At 40.2% G+C, this 22,194-nt stretch overlaps 1 protein-coding gene across 3 annotated transcripts in view; it reads right to left on the bottom strand.

Annotated features, from left to right (window-relative positions):
- Positions 1 to 158: 158 nt before the first annotated feature.
- The window catches only part of eea1 (early endosome antigen 1), a 30,415-nt gene continuing 8,379 nt past the window's right edge, over positions 159 to 22,194 (bottom strand). Inside the window, exons 9-30 of one of the 3 annotated variants that reach the window (XM_019893949.1) lie at positions 20,304 to 20,459; positions 19,964 to 19,978; positions 19,652 to 19,768; positions 17,188 to 17,526; positions 16,800 to 16,949; positions 16,405 to 16,524; positions 15,248 to 15,451; positions 13,249 to 13,449; positions 13,040 to 13,153; positions 12,777 to 12,932; positions 12,538 to 12,677; positions 11,387 to 11,717; positions 10,851 to 10,952; positions 9,745 to 9,939; positions 9,438 to 9,620; positions 7,378 to 7,563; positions 6,832 to 6,963; positions 6,283 to 6,468; positions 3,942 to 4,180; positions 3,454 to 3,574; positions 3,269 to 3,367; positions 159 to 2,001 (exon numbers count right to left, since the gene is read on the bottom strand). In XM_019893949.1, the coding sequence (XP_019749508.1) occupies positions 1,879 to 2,001; positions 3,269 to 3,367; positions 3,454 to 3,574; positions 3,942 to 4,180; positions 6,283 to 6,468; positions 6,832 to 6,963; positions 7,378 to 7,563; positions 9,438 to 9,620; positions 9,745 to 9,939; positions 10,851 to 10,952; positions 11,387 to 11,717; positions 12,538 to 12,677; positions 12,777 to 12,932; positions 13,040 to 13,153; positions 13,249 to 13,449; positions 15,248 to 15,451; positions 16,405 to 16,524; positions 16,800 to 16,949; positions 17,188 to 17,526; positions 19,652 to 19,768; positions 19,964 to 19,978; positions 20,304 to 20,459 (3,609 nt within the window). In that variant the 3' untranslated portion in view covers positions 159 to 1,878. The remainder of the gene's footprint in view (positions 2,002 to 3,268; positions 3,368 to 3,453; positions 3,575 to 3,941; positions 4,181 to 6,282; positions 6,469 to 6,831; positions 6,964 to 7,377; positions 7,564 to 9,437; positions 9,621 to 9,744; positions 9,940 to 10,850; positions 10,953 to 11,386; positions 11,718 to 12,537; positions 12,678 to 12,776; positions 12,933 to 13,039; positions 13,154 to 13,248; positions 13,450 to 15,247; positions 15,452 to 16,404; positions 16,525 to 16,799; positions 16,950 to 17,187; positions 17,527 to 19,651; positions 19,769 to 19,963; positions 19,979 to 20,303; positions 20,460 to 22,194) is intronic. The other 2 variants (XM_019893951.1, XM_019893950.1) reach the window with 2 other exon arrangements.

Genomic DNA, 22,194 nt, shown 5'->3' with positions numbered 1-22,194 from the left:
CAAGTTTTACAATCTGTACTGGCTCAATGAAGATGTGCAGAGAACTGTATTCATTTTCAGCCTACAACAACTCACACATTTCTTGCATTCTTTTTTTTTTTGTTTGTTTTAAATGATGTTCCAAACGCGATGCAAAAATTCAAAACGTGGAAACATGATCGAATGATGAATGTTTTATTCGGCTTGTCATTGCAATGAATTAGAAAATGAACTAATTCAAGTGAGAGTGGATTACGACTGGTTTCTTTCTTGTCACTATTCAATACGATGACATGTTGGCCCACCTTGTACAGAGGTAACGGTGCATAAAGGCACAGGCCTTCACTCACAACAACCAAATAAAAGCATTCAAAACCATGAGTCATTGTTTCGCCGATTAGCATGCTTGACAGCAGACGGGAAGAACAAAAAGAAGAAAGCAACTGTTCAGTGCGTAATGTACAGGTCTGTATTGAAAAAAAAAACAAACAATGCACACAAACAAATTTTATGTTTCTCTTGTTCAAAGCATTTGATAAAGATGAATTATGTCAGCCACTGTTGGAATTAAGTATCCCAGGAACAGAAATGCTGGCTCTTGTAGTAGTAATTGGATTAGCTACTGTGTGGTCTTTCTGCAGACTATTATGACACATAACGTCTTCAAGGTTCTCCTACCAATCTGAGGTAGACATAAAATAACGCAAAAAGAGTGTGTGTGGAACTGAGATGGGCATTTTAAGTTGCCGCACGATGCCAACATGTCTTTATATATAGATATACCAATTTTTACAGCCTGCTTCAGTGCTTCAAGAAGTAACAAATGACTGACAACTGTGAGGATAAATTAAATAAGGGTTTGAAATCTTACAGGTGGGAGACAAAACGGGCAATTATAAGTGCAGGTCGTGCATGGTGCATCCTGACATAAGACAGCAAGCCTACATTACACACAGGCACACGCCCGGCAGTAGTTAATCCATTGAAAACACGCATACACACACGCACACTGACTGCTTTACCAATTTGAAAAAAAAACAAGCACCACCTTTTGAAAGATATTAACACTCAAAGATAGAAACGTGGCACATTAAAAGAATGTCATACACAACGCGTAGCGCTGTGTTGAAAACAGAACTTGATAAGGTGATTGTACTGAAACAAACTTTTTTTTCCCTCTCCTCACATTCTTTGGTCACAATATACAACAATGTCAACACACACACACACACACACACAAGCATGCGCGCGCACGCGCTCACAGCCTGCCACACAAAGGCAACATGCAGTAACTGATCTGACATTAGTGCTTCGAAAAGAGAAAATGAAGTCATGGGATGGGCACTTTTTTCCAGGCGAGTGTTCTTTCACCATTGTGGCATTTTACCTTTGTAGATGACTTTCACAGATCTGAACTATTAACCAAACCTATCACAGCACTTCGCTTGACAGATGGTGTCATTATGTAGAAATAAAAATATAGATTTGTGATTTTGTTTCTTCATTTCTAAGACAAAAATAGTTACTTGCATTTTACATTTGCGCGGCAGCTGTGCTTTTCTACATGACAATTAGTGAATGACTTGCCCAGTGACGCCTTCAATGTCCCGTCGGCTTTTCAAGCCACTTTTATAGAAGCAAAACACTGCAGATAACGACAACGGAAAGTCATGGGTGGTGTTTACTTGCGTCTGTCGCCACCAGGTGGCCGTTCACAGACTCCGCAAAGGCACAAAAACATGTCCACATTACTGTATTCCAATTGATCTCACGTCATCGCATAACCCCGATGTCTCGCCAACAAAAGGCCCACCTTTTCTCCACAACACTGTCTCTGTCCTTGTTAGTGTACATCTTACATGAGAAAGACACCTTGAGTATTTTTCCTTGAGCGTCAACTCAGCCTTGCAGCTCCTCAAAGCACGTCTCACACACCCGCACGGCTTTTTTGGAGGACGGCGTCAGGGCGTTCCTTGACGAACACTCGGCGCAGAAAATGTTCCCGCAGTGTCTGCAGTGGTGCTGCAGGAACATCACAATTAGACAAGCCGGTGTGAAAAGGCCTTTATTGTCCGAGGAATTCATTTAACAGCAAGGTTATTATTGTGGTTGAAGTTTGAGGTGCCGCACAATCGGCATTAGGATGACAGCTGAGCAAAATATTTGCAAATACTCAATTAGTTCCATGAGAATCGAAAATATTGGCTAAATCACCCAGTACAAAGTGCAATGCAAACTAAAACCACAAAAATAAACATATTGTTTAAAATTAATTAACATGTCTTTGACAGTGACAGATCAGAATTGCATCATTTGTCAAAATGGACTGGTAGCCTAATAAGTTTTTTTTCTGTCCAAGTCAAGTTTGTTATTGTTACCAAAAACAAATAAGATAACTAAAGCTTTAAAGTATTTTCGTCAATGTCAACAAAAAAAAACCCAAAACAAAAAAACAAAACAAAAAAAACGAAAATGGAAATTAATGAAAGAAAACTAACTAATCATAGTGAAACTGTCCTTTGTTTTCATCGTAGTCAATACCTTACATGAGCTTTTGGAGTTCATTTTTCAACATATTCATTTCATTATTGCCGTACATCAGTACAATACTTAGTGACCCTTTTTTTCCCCTCTCTAGCTTGCACTTGACAAATACTGCAAACTATAAATAATAAATAATACCAAAACTAATACAAACTCAACTACAACAAAGCATTTTTGAAAAAATAAAAATAAATCCGATCTAAAAACAAATTAAAAATTGAACAGAATGTAAAAATACAAGGAAATAAAAACTAACTACTGGTAAAATGAAAAATCTTAAATTAGTAGAACCCAAATCCAAGTACGAGTATTGCTAATTCTATTGGAGTACTTGCCAAGTACTGATACTGGATAAGGCCTTTAAATGTGAACATGGCATACGTCTCACACAGTGTTGACAGACATTTCACTTAAATACTTAGAGAGTTGTGGCGGGACAACTGAAGTGATACATGATCACATCATCACTTCTCTTTACGCTGGATGGTTTTGAAAAAGATGATTTTTTTTTTTTTTTTAATGAAGATTATTATATATTAGCTCAGGACCGCTCAAAGTCATCCAAGTAATAGTGGTGCAATCAACGGAGCAATTGTCATGAGCCGTGAGATTGTAGAATCAGAGCATATTTATGAACACAGACTGTGTTGGATCTCATTGAAATGTGGAGTGATCATGTGACGGATGGGCGAATTGCTAAAAAAGGGGAGCATGGCCTGCAGATTTATCTGCATTTCCGCCTTACCTTCCTGATAGTGACGGAGAAGCCTTTGCCACACGCCATGCAGTTCTGCACCTCGTGATCCTCTGCCCACTTCCTGGTAAGACTTTGGGACTGCTTAATCTTAAAAAGCAAACACAGCAGATGTGAAGAAGGCTACAGCTATTTGGATCTTTTAATTTTTTTTTTTTTTAATGTCACTCCCTAACCTGCAGCGACTGGTTTTCTCGGCCCAGCTCCTGCATGGCTGCCGTCGTGTCGTCAACTTTGCGCCTGAGTTCCACCACCTTGGCCTGGAGTTTCTCAATTTCTCCTTCGCCCTTGACACATCTTCATTGCAAAGGACAACCACACACACAAACAAGACAGGTTGAAATGCACAATGTGTCGAGATTACGAATGTACGCAATGAGATAGTTTGCGTAATGGCATGATCATATATTGCACAGGAAGGCTGTGGTACTTTATATATATTCCACTGAGGGGCGAACAATTGCCGCCTTCCTGCTTTCTGTCTTCTTTGCATATTTATCACATGCAAAGATTTCAGTTCATCAAGCCAATTTTAATATCACACAGAGACACTCAAAATCAACTCAAATTCTGTTTTCCTTTTTTTTAAGAACTAAACTTGATGACACTCATACTGTGCATTGGTCCACGTCACACAATTTTAGACGACACCACCGGAACACACCTCTCCAAAAGTGCACGTCTCTCATCCTGGTTGTGTTGTACGGTGGCCTCCAGCACAGCGATCTCCCCCCTCAGCTCGTCTGTCTGCTTGTCAAGCTCAGACACACGTCGCTGGCTACTCTGCCACTCTCTCTTAAGGGTGGCCACGTTTTCATTTAGCGCTGTCACCTGCGCACCGAGTTTCGCCTCCACTTCCTCTCCTCGCTTCACCTGCTCATCTTTGGCTCGCTTCTCAGACACCTACAAGAGGAGGTGACAAAAACAGCCTTTAGATCTACTGAAAGATATCTGATACACTTGAGAGCAACATCAAGAGAACAACCCTCCCTTCAGTGTAATATCGGACCAGGTTTTGCCATTATATTTGATGTTTGCACAAAGTACAGAGAATAAATACCTATGAGTAATGCGTTGCTGGTCCACATCTTGAAGTAGCAGTTGTTTGGTTTACAATAACCCGAACAGCTATCCTAATTTCCATCTACGGCTTTTTATTTTTTATGTTAGCATGAAGCTAGCACCCTTTCATTCAAGGGCAACTGTGAAGTAATTTTAGAACATCCCAAATCAACTATTTTTACATCATAAGTAATTCAACAAAATACATTAAATAAAGCAGGAAATAAAGAAGTTCTATTCCTTAAATTCAACAAAGTAACCATTTTCCCGAAGTGAGATCCTGACGTGTGACAAACCCGTAAGTGTGACCTCTCTTTAAGTGTGACTTCACTTTAAGACAACAATAGCGGATCTCTGTATGAAAAGTGTAGAAAGTCAGTCAGAAATCCGTTCGGAAAGCGACATTTTAACCGTATCTGAGGGTATCCATTTGTTTGAAGGGTTGGAGGAAGAGGAGGTTGTGGGCAAGATGTATGCTGGACCACACATATACAAGCCAGATGCTCAGGATGCGGAAAATGTTGTGCCCGAACGACCGGATATGGGAGTGGAGACGAGACCCATCGGGATTTGAAGAACGGTTAGCAATATATGATGTGGTTATTAGCCTAGCGTCATTGTTTGCAATTCAATGCTGTGTGGTGCTGTAAATTGCGCACGATGGGATTTACCTACTTGGTCCGTGTATTCCCGCGAGCACGCGTCATAGTGGGTTGGTGTCCTACATTGTCATTGCTAAGGTAGTTCTGTAGTGTAGTCAGCCGCTTGGCACATTATATCAGCAGCATGTTCATGTTCATGTCAACTTTATTGTCAAATGTGCTACATGTGCAACATACAGCACAGATGATTGTTAGTTGATGCCCATTAAAGATGATTCCATCCATGTACTTATATAGTTCGAAATACTTTCGTACAGGATTACACACACACACACACACACACACACATATATATACATATACATAAATATATATACATATATTACATATACACATATATATATACATATGTATATATACATACACATACATATATATACATACACACATATACATATATACACACATATATATACATACATATATACACACACATGTATAATACTTAAGATCAAATGTTTCCACAATCACCAGCCAGAGTTATTCATTGATTATCACACCTACCTTTTTTGCTAATACGGTTGAGAAAACGGGTCTTCAAAGAGCTTGTAACAAGAATGCTCGTCAACACCGGTGTGAAATTCATTCGCTTTGCCAGAGCGAAACTTTATCATTCCAATTTTCTGGTCCATTTATGTGCCCTATTTTCTTTTGGCCACTGAAACAACTGTTTGCCTGAATGTGAACAGTGCATTGCCACACAGCGCCGAGGCATTTCGCCAAATAACTCGACGACAATGGCAAAGAGCAGTTAACGGGACAATCAACAATGCAGTACAAAGTCTGACTGGCACTCATCATTCTGTAAATGACGTCACTAGCTGAAGATTGCTGAACAAAAGCATGTTCGCTGTTAAGCGCAGTGTTATGAGTCGAACTATGAACCTGTGTTGTTTGCGGTAAAAAAAAAAAAAAAGACAAAAGTATGCTTGAAATAATTTTAGCCGTTAGTATTACTCAAAAGATGTCTGGCCAAATTTACTTCCCTCTTGACGTTTAAGGTGAAATTACATGGTTTGGGTGAACCAATTCTCTTTTGTTTGTGTCATTAAATATCAACTGGGAATAACAAACATCTTGAAGCAAGGTAGCATTGCCTCTAATTTAGAAAACTGTTTCTTTTGTTTCCCTCAAATGTATTTAAAGCGTATGGAAGGGGTCAAAAGTGATCTCAGAGATTTTCACCCAGTGCAGGTGGGTCTGGAACAAACTCCCCTGAAAAACCAAAGTTTTATCAACTGCACAAAAATTGTGCAGCATTTATTTCTTGACTGGGCCTACCAGCTGATTTTGAAGATCTTTGGTTTTGGCGAGAAGCTGATCCTCTCTCTGACTGCTGCTGTCCCTGGTGGTCTGGTGCTCTTTCTGTTCCAGTAGGAGGTCACCCTGGGCAGCCTCCACCTGGCTCTGCAGCTCCAGTTTTTGCTGGATCAATAACTGCTTGGCTTCCTGTAACTCTCGCAGCTCCTGAGGTGCGACATACATGCAAAAACAACAATTTGAAGGATTTGCCCATGTTCATAGTTGTCGATGGGGTCACTCGCCACTCAGTCTGATCCAGCAGCTTTAAGATGGATTTACACTGTGGGTCTCAGTGGGCAATTCCTATTTTGTCTTTAGAACCATGTAGTGTAATTCCACTTTTAGACACATTTCACGACAACTTCGTAGAGATGAACGGAACAAAAAACTGTGTTGTTTGAGCCATGTATTTAAAAAGCGTCACGCTTCAAATACTGAAACTGTTTCCCCAAAATTATGACAGTCAAAATAATGATAACGCTACGACAATAGCCATTATCAGAGAAAACAACCTTGCAAGGAACTGACCTTGTCACTCCTCTCAGTTAGTATTTTCATTTCCGAAGTCAGCTTGGCATTGTTCTTTTCCAGGTTACTCTTGGCTTTGAGCAGCTCCTCCATTTTGCTCCTCTCCTTCTCCAGATCCACCTTAACTTGACCCTGAACAAGTATCAACAAGCAGAGGTTGTACTTCGCTTTTTATCTGCACATCCTTGTCCTTAATGTTTCAGAATTATAGTCACAGCAGACAAATGCTGGCCATACGCTGACCAGTTACAACATGATGACTAGTGATAGTCAGTACAAGAGCTGTGTTAGATAATATGCCTTTACAAAAATCACAGTGTTTAGTATACTGACACTGCCAGAGAGGTTTTGATTTAAGATAAACTATGTATAATATGTAGTATCTTAGCATATCTTTGCCAATACTGATAGATTAATCATCTTGTTAAAGTGGCCCTTGCATACTGTGCTTTTACCGGATGTAACCACTTAAAGAAAAAGTCAGCACACATCTGGTCCAGCCAAGGATTTGTTTAGAGAGGATGTTACATTTGTCGAATGTCTCACCTGTTGCTTCTGGAGATCTTTCAATGACTTCTCCTGCTGTTGGAGTCTCTGATCTCGACTACCTAGCTCCTGCTCCAGTGAACTCCGGCTCTTCTTTAGCTCCTGGATCTGATTTTCTAAGACAGTCTGATGGGTCTGGTTAGCGGCCAGGTCCTCCTGGTTCAAACGTAGCTTGTCCTCTGATACCTACAAGTCAGTAAATGTTATTTAATTGGTGAAAGGCTGTTTGTGATCTTACTTTGGTTCAGGTGATCACACCATCTATTCAGGATTGTTCCCTTTTACATGGCCTACAATAAATGTCCATATTTTCCTGATGATTGGGAATCTTTGGTCTGCGATAGCCATTAAAAAAAAAAAAAAAAAGACTGATACATTACAGTTTCAAATTTCAATTATCAATATGTAATGTTTTGTTTGGGTTTGCATGGCCTTTTTAAGGGCCAAATAAAAAAATGCTGATCCATGGAGAAACCTACAAGCAGGATTTCTCATTCCTGCACTGAAGCGAAAACAGGGACCGAAGGCCCTGAGGTGCAGGTATCCGTAAGTGCAAGACAGAGGTTGAACTGGACCTTCGAGGAAGAATGTCTATCAAATGGAAAAGCGTGATTACAGATGATTTAAAAAAAAAAAAAAAAAAAAAAGGTCCTTTAAAAGTTTGACTGGAGCCAACTTCAATTTATGACAGTTTAGAGCCTCGTGCATATTGGCAGCTTGAATGATTTTCCGAGAACAACACTTTAAAACTTTTGTTAAAATTGACACTAATTATTTTGTGCATTTAGTCACCTGTGATTTTTTTTAAAATAGATTTTGTTATGTTGACATCTTGCATGGCTAATCATTGCCTAAAATAAGTTTGAATTGAAATACATGGATTATTCTGTTAAATATACTGTATGTATTGTCTTTACTTACGAGTTAGAAGAGTCCAACCACGATGAAATGCATTACTGTTGTTTCAGCCATATATTTTGGGGGGTCTTAAGTGAAGAGTAACTTTGGTGGTTGCGGTTTACAATTCTTATTCAATATAAAAAGGACATAGGGCTGCTGATTTTATATATTTTGTTTGGAAAATAAGCTCTATTACAATGTTTTCAGATCCGTGATTATTTTCCCTTTTTTTTTTTTTTTTTTAGTAATATTGTGAAAATACTGACAGTTGTGATAATTTTGGTCACAAGTATTGTGATATGAAATGCCCATCTCCTTCATTTCTAGATCAGAGATGAAAGTGGACTTTCCTGAAAATTCCGGGAAAAAAAAAAATTATATATATAATTAATCTTCCTTTTGTGTGCACACGTGCACCCTTTGTGGCTTCCGTTCTCGACGAAATTTCAAAATCTCCGAGATATGGCAAGGCCATGAGAATGCGAGGTGAGGATATTACTATTGTGGCAATGCCACTCAAGTGAAGCACGCCTCAGCAGTAGATAGTCCGCTGCTCTCTGCTGTGCGTGCATCAGTGCTAACATGTGCGCAATCGTCTTTTGATTTCAACCAATCAGCGCCGACGCAACCGACATCACACACGACAACAGCTAAGCCAAGCTAACCGAGACGACACGTTTTTCTGCCAATCTGTGTGTTTCCCTTTTTGTCCAAATATATTTTTTACGACAACAACTGTCTTGTCCACGGCGTCTTTTATTCGTTCCACTGGGGTTTAGCAAGTGTGTTTATAAAGAGACGAAAATCTCTTTACTGTTACTAGCGTTAGTGCCTGAACATGGCTACGCTCGTGAAAGCAAAACAACGAACTCAAACGCGTGTTCGTTCAATGTTGTCAACTAATAGCCGGATTAATTTTAGGCAATTTTTCCTCAATTCTCCGGAGAAATTTTCATTAAAATTTGAAAATCCGGAATTCTGGGAAAATCCGGAGGACTTTCATCTCTGCTAGATTGAGATAGCCTGAACAATACACTGCAGCACAGGTTTAAGACACACACGCATACACACACGCACACGCGCACACGCACACGCACACACACACACACACACACAAGCGCATGCACGCACCTCTTAAAATGAGATTAAACTCAACCTACTTTGAGGTCTTGCTGTAGTGCTGAAAGCTCCGACTCTTTGCCATAGAAGTCCGACTGGAGCTTGGTGAGGCTTTCGTGACTTTGCTCTAAGGCCTTCTGTAGCTCTGCTGTCCGGCTCCTCTCAGAAGACAGCTGCTGACTGACTTCTGTTGCCTTCTCTCTCAGTTGACGCTCTTCCTCTACCTGGAGGAAACAATCCAATATGTAGTTCATTAACACTCAGAAGACTACGAATACCCTATGGTTAAATTGATGGCTCACGTATGCATACAAGAAGAACGATCCAACATTTTTGCTTCATACTTACTTTCTTAACACTGACAATCTCGAACTCTGCAATTTGTCCCTTCAGCTTCTTCATCTCCTCCTCATAGCTTCCAGTGGCCGTCTTAATGTGCGCCTCCAGCTTCCCCAAGTTTTGCTCCTTCTCCCTTAGCACTTCCTGAGACTTTACATTCTGCTGTTCCACTGATGCTACCTGCAATTTCAGCTTCTTCTCGACCTGGCATTTGAGGAGAGACAAAAGTTCCTCCACTGTTGCATTTAAAAAAAAAAAAAAAAAAAAAAAAATTTTTTTTGAATGCCATTCATGCTGTTTCATAGATTATGTATACAAGGTGTCAATACAGTCTGGGTACGTGGTTAAAAAAAAAAAAAACTTTTTAAAACAAAACAATTTGATTCAATGGTAAGGTTTTCTAGAATTTTCAATGCATAATTTCATGCACATTGCAACATTCAGGTGAACTCGATGGATTACGTCTGCATTGCCATTAATTTCGGCACATTGACTGGTAATGTGTTCTCTCATGGTTTAAATCTGTAATCTTCAGAGTACACTTTCTCTTTTAGCATGCCCAGAAAAGAAAGTCAAGGGAAGAAAGGTCTTGTGAACAATGGGACCACTCCAATCTTCTTTGTACACAGACTTTCTGAACACCCTGTACCCAACCAATATTAAACATAATACTGTAATGTAGAAATGGAGGTGTCAGACTATGCAGCCAAATCAGCTGTTTTATTATCCAGCATTTCCCCTGGCCAAAATGCACTTGCTGACAAAAATTGTTTTCATGGGGACTTTCATTAATTGTATCTATTTTATTTTTTTAAAGCCCTGCTGTGTGCGAATGTTCAGTGAAGCCTGGTATATCATATGTGATCCATACCCACCCACAATGAGGTCAGATATACAGAGACCGTATAAAAGCCTTTCTATATTTTTACCCATCCCACATAGTTTAAACACATTTAAACTAGTTAAAGCACACTTTCTCGCATACAGGACAATGCAGAAGCTACTGGTATACTATAAAAACCCATTAAAACAAATATAGCAAGGTAACCCTGTACCTAGAAAAATATACATTGTGAAAAACATACATTCGCATGTGGCCTTTATTCAGCACTTACTTCTCTCATTTGCTCCAGTTGTTGCTTGGATTCCATCAAAGCCTTGCTGATGCTCTCGTTATTCTTCTGAAGCTCTCCTCTTGCCTTTTGAAAGGATTTCTCCTATGTATTAAAAACAAACTTATGTTACTTGAAGTCAAGAATAAGCAACAGCGAAGTTTTTTTTTTTTTTTAGGTCGGGAAGTGCTTGGAACTATCCCAAACATTTTACGTGGCTGTCCTTTGCCCTCTCACCAATATTAAATAACAACTAATAGTGACCTTTTAATACTTGAACCTACTGACCAAATGCTCATTCACGGAAAGAGCAAAGTCTCAATCAAATTCTAGTATGCTTTTAAGATCTGCTACATATGGAATGAAATCAATGTTAAGTGGGACAAGGAAAACATCTGTCACCCTCTGGACGGCTGGGCAGTGTTGTGCTAGATGCTGACATCATGCATCTGTCAGTAGCCCCTTTTCCACAACCAGGAATATCCCTTCCGCCGCTTCGTGTGTTTGTGCAACTATATAATAAACTAAGTGGAACTGACCTTTTCCTCCATGGCTGCCTTTTGATTCTTCCTCTCAGTGTCTAACTGACTCTGACATTCTTTCAGGGCCTTACGAGTCTTGGAGAGACTTTCTTGAGTGGAGGTCAGCTCTTTCTTTTGAGTCTCTTTCTCTTGTTGGGCCTTCAGTAAGTCTGCAGCGAGGTCCTTTGCTTTCTTGTCCCACTCTTTATGCTGAGCCTCCCCTTCTTGGGTCAGCTTGGCCACAGTGAGCTCAAGGGCAGCTTTGCCCTGCTCGCAGCAGTTCAACTGATTCTGCGTGTCACTCAAAGAGGAGGTCTTTGTCTTTAGTTCCTCTTGAAGTGCCACACACCTAAATGGAGCAACATACTGTAAAATTGTTCAAATGATTTGTAAATGACAACAATTTGAAAATAACGCAGGTTGAATGCATAGATTTGCTTTGAGACGACTTAAATCAATGATTTCCAACCTGTGTGCTGGAGCACATTCGCGGGCTGTGAGAGCTCTTTCGGTGAGCTGTGGGACTTTTCAAACTTCACTAAATTGGTCAGTACATTTACCTATGACAGCGACTTGTTGTAAAAATAAGAAAAAAATAAATGATCTCCTCGTAGACGGCAAAATGTACTTAATTGACGTGTATCCACTTTTTGTGACGTTTTTGTTTGGTGGTGTGCCGTGAGATTTTTTTTTTAACTTGAGATATGTGCCGTGGCTCAATAAAGGTTGGGGATCACTGACTTAAATTATGTTTTGCAATTAATCTCCATGAAATATTCCACGTATTATATTCAACCTGTGGACCCCCATATTTTATTGGTGTAATCGACAGCAAAGTTTCTCAAACTATTTCCGTCAAGGAATGCCTCATAAGGAAAGATGAGGATTGACACATGAGACAACCAGGATTGTTGTGTGCCTTCATGGATCTGAGATTAATGCGCTATGACATAATCATATCAGAGTTTTTGACCCAAACCTAAGACAGAGAAGAGTAATTGGTTTAGTATGTCTCATTGGCACGTTGGTCTACATACTGTACAACATCATTAATGTTAAATTATCTTACGGACCACCAGGTTAAGGCTAGCGGAAGCCAGAGGTGTCCAGGACACCCCAGTTTCAGAACATTTTTTCCGGTGTATCCACTTATCCATTTCCATACTCACCCTGATTTTTCATTGTCCAACAAAAGCTGCAGCTCCTTCGCTTTTTGTTTGACCTCGAATGTCTCCTTCTGCAGGTTCTTCACTTCTTGATGCATCTGATCCCTTGTGGCCTGCACTTCCGCGACCTGTGCTTCCAGTTTCTGAGAAATAAGCACATCAGTTTCAATGACTCGTCAAATCCATTTGAGGGGACAATGTGCATACATTTGCACATGCACTAGAACATATTTGACACTGACCTTATTGAGCCCCTCAAGCTTCTCTCCATGTTGCTCCGAGGCAAGAAGTTTGTCCTTGTACTCCTTCAGAGAGGCTTCCAGCTGACCGCATTGTTCCTGCCTCTCTTTGAGCCGGTACGCCTGCTCCTCCATTTTCTTCTGCGCTTTAATAAGCTCCTTCACAAAGTCATTCATGAACAAGATATTAATCAAGTCCTTACTTTTCAATTTTTTTACACCTAAAGCAAAACCATATTTAAAAATCACTGAAGCTAACAAGTCACCTGTTGCTTGTCCTGAAGTGCATGCTGGGCAGACTCTAGGTTATTCTCCAGGTTGGCTTTCTGGGCAGCCTTGGCTGCCTCTGTTGACAGCAACATCTCTGTTTTTGCCTTCAGCTGGTGGAATACAGGCCAAATACAAAGTGGGAATTTATCCAGAAGAGATCTCACTTGCCCTTAAAACTAAAAGGGTATCATTACCAATAGGTTACCTGAGAGTCCAGCTGAGTCACCTTCTCCTTACTATCTGCGAGCTGAGCAGTGAGCTCAGTGACTGAAGTCTCCAGGGTGTGGGCCCGGTCCTGAGATGAACGCAGGAGAGTTTTCTGCTCCTGAACCTGTTTATGCAAGTTGTCCTGGGCTTGCTTGTTGCTCTCAGATTGATTCTTCATCTTGTCGGTCAACTGGGTTACCTTTATATTGAGAAAATAAGAAAACGTTAAAAGCTATATACATCCAGATTCAGAAATCTTTATAGGATTAAAACATAAATGAGGGAAAATATATTTTCTATATCGCTTCCTACACATTGGGGTCTTGGGTGAGCTGACTATGTGTATCTGGTAGTGGTGTAAACAAAAAACAATTTAAATATGAGTGCATTGTATTGAACCACATCGAATCACTCCACTTTAAAATATTGGGAAAGACGTATCAAATTGAGGGAAGGGCAACACGGTGGTTGACTGGTTAGCACGCCCGCCTCACAGTGCAGAAGTCTTTGCTTTAGGATTCCCTGACTAAGAGTCCAGGACGATTATGGTAAGGTCTGCCCTCATGTATTTATTTTCAACAGTCTTGTATAAGGTACCTGAAAGTAATCCTTCAGTTAAAGGACAGGTAGCTTCATGTAAAATTACTTTGGCAGAAGTTAAAAGTCACCTTGTAGAATATTACTTGAATAAACGTCTCAAACTAAAAACCTATTTTCTAAAATTAAATCTTATTAATTATGAAACGAAAGAGTAAATGTCTTTAAAAAAGTGATTAGTTAGAATTTCATTTACATTATATTTTTTATCCATTTTAATTTAATTTTGTTTAGTATTTTTGTTTTTTAATTTTTGTTTTGAAAGAGTGAGAGTTCCTGAAAGAGAGAAATAGAAAAGCGAGAGAGAGAAATAGAAGAGAGAGAGAGAGAGAGAGAGAGAGAGAGAGAGAGAGAGAGAAAGATAGACGTATCTTAACGTAACATTTCTAAACTTGACCAAACTGGATGAGTGGTTTGCCAAGGTGAAAAGGTGTTTTTTTTTTTTCAAGCAAACTATTCCATCCATTCCATCCATGACTTTGGGTGAGAGGTGTGGTAAATCACTGATATAGACAATTAACCTTTCACACTCACATCTATGAACAATTTGGAGGCCTTAATTAAGTTAAAATGCACGTTTTAAAAATTTTGGCCTCATCTCCCAACACTGAATATGGTTTTAGTTTTTTTGTTTTTTTCTGTCAACTGCCAAGGCCAGAGGAAGGGATCCACGTGAACAGGGTTAGGGAACTCCAGTTTCTCGAGAGCCATATCCTGCCTGTTTTAGATCCCTGCCTACTCTAACACAACTGTTTCAATTGTTCATGATCGTTTCAGGCCTCCACAGAGCTTGCTGAAGAGCTGATCATTTGGATCAGGTGTGACGGAATAGGGAGAGATCTAAAGCAGGCAGTATATGGCTCTCGAGGAACCGTAGTTCCCTAGCCCAGCAGGTGCGGGCTCCCAATAACTGCGTCTTATCAAGGGAAAATGTCTTATAAGGCCTGGGTATGCATGGTTGGATAGGTCAGATTTTTTTTCTTTTTTGTCATACATCTGTCCATATGTACATTCTTAGCACTCTTTGATAGACTAAGTGAGGCCCATGAACAGTACCCAGTCCTTTGAAGCAACATGGCTTCAATCTCATGGAGTGTTTTGTTATTAAATGATTGCTATTTTGATCATTTGTAAATTATCTTACATTCTGATGGCTGACCAAAAGTAAAGTTCAGTTCCCAAATTGTCTTTGCGTTCCCCTAACATATAAATGAGGTAATTTGGTTTAGTTAATTTAGTCATTACAGTGCACCTCCACCACAAGTTGTCTGTGAAGGAAAGGAAGAAAAGAAAAAAGACAAACTGTTAATAACATGACTATTATTTTAATCGGCTGCTATTTTCTGATCCTGTTTCCTGCCAACTGCACGTTTTCAGTGTGAGAGTGTCAACTCACGAACCTGTTCCTGTAGTGCATGTGTTTTCTCTTTTAGTTGGTTGAGCAAAGCAGTCTCTCCCTCCCCTGCTTGAATCTTGGCACACAAGTCTTCTCTCTCAGTTTCCAGCTGGGTCACAATGTCCTTACTCTTCTGAAGCAGGGCCTCCAAGTTTTGGATTTTCTGGTCCTTATCTCCAATTTGGCGTAATACCTGCTCCAGGTCATTCTGCAGCAGTAAGACAAGGACCCATGAGTATCAGGATTGTACTTCGAAGCAAATTGGAATGGAAAGGGGCTGAAAGCAACACCCGTGATGACAATCTTTTGAATGGGAATGTCTCTTGCTAATACAGGAAAACACTGGCATAGTCACAGTTTGGCATTCAAAGACTGTGCAGGGGCAAGGCCCTCTGTTATTCACTAAAAAACTCACCTATCAGTTTATTTGTGCGCTGCCCAAAGCCATGTCTGATATAAAAATATTGATTTGACATCATCTGGTGACATTTTTTGCACCGGGCAGCTTTGATTAAGTGAGGGGAGGCGCTTCATTTAATGGGCTTGGTTTTTGACAAAACAAGTGCTTTGCCACAATCTTGTGGGGGCCATATACGATCAAAACCTTTGAGAATGTTTCAATTACTCGTGGATTTTACCTACTTGCAGCTGGGCTCACTCCCTTTACCCTGGTAGTAATGGGGGTTAACTGTTTTTTCAGGGGGTCAGCCGTTTATGACGGGCCCAACCTAATATTGTGATGCTATAAAAAGCGTAAGAACATGCACTAATAAAAGGTATGCTTTCTACCACTGCACTAACTCTTTCATTTTATTGTTTTACATTTATGAAATAGTGTTTTTGTTTTTTTCATACTAATATTGTATAACTGCACATATGACTCTTTTTGCTTCCAAATGGCCTGCAAAGTTGTGGCACAACAATAAATCATCTATAGACCATAACGATATACTTTGTAAATATATCGTAGCCTATATGAACTGTGGTGCATTCTGACTTGCATACAAATTTGGGTTATGTTACTCCCGTAGGAATGAAACGGTCAGAAACCGAGGACTTCCCACATACTTTTTTTTAATGTATCAAACTAATTAAAGGAATTTGTAGTTGCATGGCAAAGCTAAAGGTTTAAAATAAATCCTTGACTTTTGTGTGCCTTACCTGCGACTCGCGGAGTTTGCCATTGGTGTTCTGCTGCAGTGCTTGCAGCTCCTGGTGCTGTTGCTTGGCTTTCTCCAGCTGGTGCTGTAGGTCAGTGTTCTTATTGGCACTTTCCTTTGTCTACAAGAAAACAATGTCTGTATTCTTTCAACTGCATTTTGCACCACTTATTCATCTATTTTCATCTTTTTTTTTTTTTTTTTGAAAGGGCAGCCAACACTGGTTTCTTTCTTTTTTTTTAATGAATATACAAAAACTTAGTGATATAATCATAAAATATTTATATGTAGCACAGAACCTGACAGAATCAGGCAAATTTTTGATTTGTGATCGGCTGCAACTTGGTTGACATTAATTCAGAGTTAGGATCCACATAGGCTCAATCTCAGGTCTACCTGTTCTTCAGCACGCGAGAGTTTAAGCTGCAGGTCTGCTGCTTGCTGCTCTCTGTCCTTCAGTTTGTCCCCAGACAGCTGCCTCTGTTCTTTCAGACGACCTTGCAGCTCACCCACTTGCCTCTCGGCCTCCAATAGTTTTGCATGAAGCTAGACAGACCACAGGGGGAATAATAATGATTACATTAGAGAAGATTCTTAATTTCCCTCACAGGGTTCATGACGTCTGTCCATTTATAAGACAATTGTATTTCCATGATGTGGAAACTTCATGTATTCCGCTGCTTTTGACGAGCCTCCAGTCTTCCATCATCTTGGAAATTTATCCCAAATCCAATCTCCAATGTGGCAGAATGCAAAGAAATCAGCCTTCAAAGGTTGGACTCACCTGACCAATTTCAGTCTGCTGCTGAGCACCTTGGCTGTCCTTCTCTTCCCTCTGCTGTTCCAACTGTTTTCTCTCAACTTTCAATTCGGCATGCTTCACCTCCAGGTCTGTGATCTCAGCCTTCAACTTGGCCACCTCCTCAGCTTTCTCTCCGAGCGCTGCATTGGCTTTCTGTAGAGACATTTCTGTTCCTGTGCCTCGGGCCTGCAGCTCCAGGATTTCCCGCTCTTTCTCTCTCAAGCTATGTTGGCCTTCCTTTTTGGCAGTCTTCTCTGTCTTAAGTTGCTCCTCCAGCTGCTGATACTCCTTTTCCTTGCGTCCCAGCTTTTCAGAAAGACTCTGAAGAAAGGAGACATGGGGAAGACATAAGATCGTAGAGAAAAGGAAAAGTGTTTGTCAGTTAAAAAAAAAAAAAAAAAAAAGATTTAAAGCCCCGAAACAAATATGCAAGAAAAAATACTGGCATATTTAGAAAAATGTGAGGACAATGGACCCCGATGATTCATCTGGATAATTGATGTCCATTCAATTGCATTTATTGTTATTTTTTTCTTTTATTTAAAATAAAACATTCTTGACTAAATAGGGATATACTGCCAATAAGTATTTTTCACAAAACCACAGGGTTGGCCCGGAAAAATAAATAAAAATAAAATATTTAAACATTTTTACAGGGGGGTTGAAGGGGGTGGAACAGGTGCTGAACCACATGTCGTGCAATACAATACAATCACATTTTAGGGTGCATGTTTTCTCTCCAAGGTCACAAAAAAATGCTGCTAGCTATGGGTGAAAGCCTTCACGTTGGATACACTGTCAAGCCACATGTGGATAGACAACCACTTACACATCCACATCTAGTCAGTGAGGGGAAATCAATCCACACTGGCTCACTGGCGAAAAACTTCTATTTTTAGGAACATGCAGCGGTAGCAAGATAAAACTGGTTTTGTTAAAAAGGTGAGGTCTTCAAGCTTTCTGCTGTTGTGGTCTTGTCAGGCCATTGTTATGTCACCATCAATGTTTTAATTTTTACGTAAAACGTAGTTTATTGCCATTTACTGATTAATGCCGTTGCCGTGGATTTTTTTTTGTTCCATTTTTTTCGACAAAAACTTATGAGCAATAGCTTTCGAGAAATATAAATTGGGTTTTCTTATCTTCAACAGTCATTGAGATAAAAGATAAGGTGAGGTGACACAGACTTATGAAACAACCCTGTATGTCCATGACCTTGACACTTCTTTTACTAATAAATTATTGTTACAATGCACAGATGTACACCATTGCTTTCAAAACAGTTTTGAGGAATGACTTTATGCATCGTTTTGGAATGTGTGTTCCCTTTTTTTTTATTTTTCTAAATTCAGCTGGTAGCATAAAATAGGCAGCCAGGAAACACAAACACACTTGTGCCTCCTCTTACGTATGTAAAGTACGGGAAAGAACAGTCGCCCGACCCATGACCACTTCAGACGAAAGAGTGGCATGGCATTTCCACAGGAAGGTTTTACGACAGCAGCCTTGGAATACTGTGGTATGTGTGCAGCACTTGCCTTGATGTCAATCCTATCGCGTGATAAAGAACAAAAATAATTGCACACATTGGAGTATGCTGCTAACTAGGGAGTGGGACATGGCTCCTGATCTTTCGAGGCATCCAGCAAACTACAGCAGCAAAACCATTAACAGTCCGATGTAGGGAATGGCACTCATGCCTCTTGCTCAGCATGCTGCTTCTTGTTAAACTGTCACACACTCTTGTCTCTGGGCATCAACAAGATACGAGGACTCCAGTTGTCCTTTTACACGGAATGACTAAACCAGAGGTCACCGCTCTTCCCCAACACACACACACACGCACGCACGCGCACACACTCCCCTAAACCCACATGGACATTGTGATTTCCTCGGAATGCTGTAGAACTAATCATTTGAAAATGTAAACACTTGCAGAAATGTATAGAAATAAAGTGTTGCACATTGATTTTCATCCGTTTCTAACTGAATATCTCAATATAATTCAAGGCAATTTGATCACATTTCATAAGTATGTAGCAAACTGGTAGCCTTTCGCATTAATAGTTTGGTTACCCCAGCTCTAAACCCATCCTGTTTTGGTGGCCCTGTTGAAGCATTAACTTGAGTGATGAGTGAAAGTGATGAGTGGAGTAGACATTGATAAAAGAGAAGACCAAACTGAACGTTTCTCCCAGTCCCTGCAAACGTACTAAAAGGCAAGCTCCCTTTGATCATTTTAAAAAATATTTTTTTTTCTGTCATGCCAAAATGTGTAAGACGAATTTTGAGAGATCATTATACATTGTTGAGCCACACAGAAATTTATTGTTATGAACACACAAGTAAAATAAATGAAAATGTTGACTATCGTTGCTATGAATCTACTGCATAAGACTGTTGAGGAATACAATTAAAAGGTTGTCTAATGACTATTACACATTACCTGGCTTTGTTGTTGAACATTATTAAGGTCGCTCTGTAGCTGATGGATCTGCTGTGTATAGACAGCTGCTTCCTGTGGCCCCTTCTCCAGCTCTGCTTTCAGTTGTGATATAGTCATCTGAAAGAAAAGTTGGATAACAGCATTAAAAGCCTGTTTGTACCTCAACAGAGAAGGACTGGGGGTTAAATAAAGTTGAAGAAAATTAAAAAAAAAAAAAAAAAACATGGAAAACCAACCAGAAGTTTGATGGAAACACTGTTAATAGGAAACAAAAACATTTCATGAAAAATGCACAACTCAAACGGTCTTTACCTCCAGTTTACAAATCTTGAGGAAAGAATGAGAGTGGGTGAGGGGTTCGGTGTGTGGAGGCAGAAGAGAAAGGGGAGGAAAACAGACGTAGACAAAGGTAAGCCACAAGTATACACAACGATTTTATGGCCTTGTGTTGCGAGCAATCATTTGAGTTGTGACCACAAGATGGTGGCAACGAACTCTGCAAAATTAAGAAGCGGTTTGGCAGATGCATACAGATCACAGATCAGTTTCATTATCAAGTATGCGTGTATGATACTGCGCCTGGTGGTCAGATTTTGCACATGAGAAGAAGCAGTACAATGTCCATTTAATTAAAACATGATAAAAATCTCACCTCAGAGGAAGTGAATTTAGCATGCAGCTGCTCATAGTGGTTTCTGAGGCGCTCAGACTCCTCCTCTCTCTCGCGAGTCATGCTGTCCATTAATGTCTGGACCTGCACAAGCTCCTTCTGCAGTACCTCAACGTCTTCCACTCCCGGACGTTGCAGCTAGGGGACAGAGTAGAAACAGTTAGTGCCGCAAGAATACAGTGTTCCCCTACTATATCACGGTTTATCGTTTACTCTCCCACTAGATCGCCAATTTTTGGGCAATTGTTTAATCTGGGTTTTTGACAGTACAGTGAAACCTGATTTAATAGACCTGGAACCAGTGGACTCTGGATTTAATAGACAGAGAATGGTGTCCAGTCCACTCCATAAGCTCCTTTGTACAGCTGCTGTCAAAGTCTGTTCGATACAGAATTGGCTTCAATGGCCGGTAAAGGGCGCTCTGAAGCATTCAACAGACAAGAGACTGGTACACATATTTCAGGGTTGCACCAAGGCTTGGTGACCAAGTGCTTCAAGACGAGAATGGCGCACAGCATGTCTTCCTAGTCGCAAAAAAAGGCAGATGACTGCCTTTGACTCTTGTCAGTTTTGGTATTGTGGCAACACTGGTATCTACCTATTCATATCTGGTTGTTTTTTTTCTGGAGCGTGCTTGTGTATATCTTTCTCGATCATGCTATTTTTGGTACAGTATACAGTTTTGTTTTGTTTTTTGTCAAGACCTTCTTCATAACGGAGTGCACTAACATCGCAGATCGAACGACCAGCTGCATGACATTCCTGCAAACCACAAGCAAGGTAAGTCTGGCAAAACTTGAAAACTTAATATTTATCGACAATAATTTTGTACTCTACTGGGAATTTTTGGGCCATGAAAAAAGTATAAACCAATAATTTTGCATTGGTGTTTTTTGTTTTGGGCCACCCAACAACAACAACAACAAAAAGAAGAAATAAAAATGTCAAAATTGGCTCTATCAGATGACAACTTCACCTAATTAGTCACACATTTCAGGAATAACAAAACATTTCCCCCAAATTCCTGAAATGCCAGCACGCCCCTGACACCAATCGAAGTGTGGAGCGGTGCTGTCACTAACGCTAGACGAGAGGGACAACACCTTCGTTCCAACGTCGTTGCTACAGTAACCTGTCAGATGGGTCAGTAATGTCACCCTGTCTGAACAAGGCCAGATCCCATTTGGACACTTTCTAAAAACAGTGTGGAGAGTCAACTCTAAAAATCAGTTTTGAGGAGGAATCTGATAGGAATCACATATGTCTGCTGTCAGAACGTAGCCATAGAGCAGTGATTCTTAAATGGAGGTACGTGAAGGCACTTCAAGGTGAATGTGAGATGTGATTGTTTTATATGTATGAGCTAGAGGTGTTTCTCATACAAATGTTTACTGTACATGACTTTTCATGGTTACAAACGTTGGACTAGTTTGTGCTTAGTGCTTCCAAAATGCACAAAAAGACACTTTTTTTATGACCTAGATTAGGGTGGTCCATTTTGGAAAAGTTTGTCGGATTCGTCGGGCCGGGTCGGAAATCTTGTCGATACTATGACACAAGGATGTGTGCAAAATTTTATTCCGATCGGATAATTTTATCCCGTCCCGCAGAGCGACCAAAGTTTCCCCTATGGAAAGAATGTTACGGGGCTGAATGGTAGTACGGTTTCTCCCGTACAGTAAGGATTTTGTTTTGCTCAGTTCGCACTTGCAATAATTCAAAGACGGAAGACAGGAACGCATGTATTGCAAAAAAGGCAACCGTGGTTATCCTTCAACACCGGTGAGATTGTTGGTCCATGTTAACTGGTCCATCTGTCCATCTGTCTATAATGTCCATCAACACTAGTGACACTGTTAGACCGCAAAAAAAA

Source organism: Hippocampus comes, unplaced genomic scaffold (genome assembly GCF_001891065.2).
Source record: "Hippocampus comes isolate QL1 unplaced genomic scaffold, H_comes_QL1_v1.1 scaffold104, whole genome shotgun sequence".
Lineage (NCBI taxonomy): Eukaryota > Metazoa > Chordata > Actinopteri > Syngnathiformes > Syngnathidae > Hippocampus > Hippocampus comes.
The sequence above is the reverse complement of the archived record's forward strand: the minus strand, read 5'-3'. Positions and strand labels throughout refer to the sequence as shown.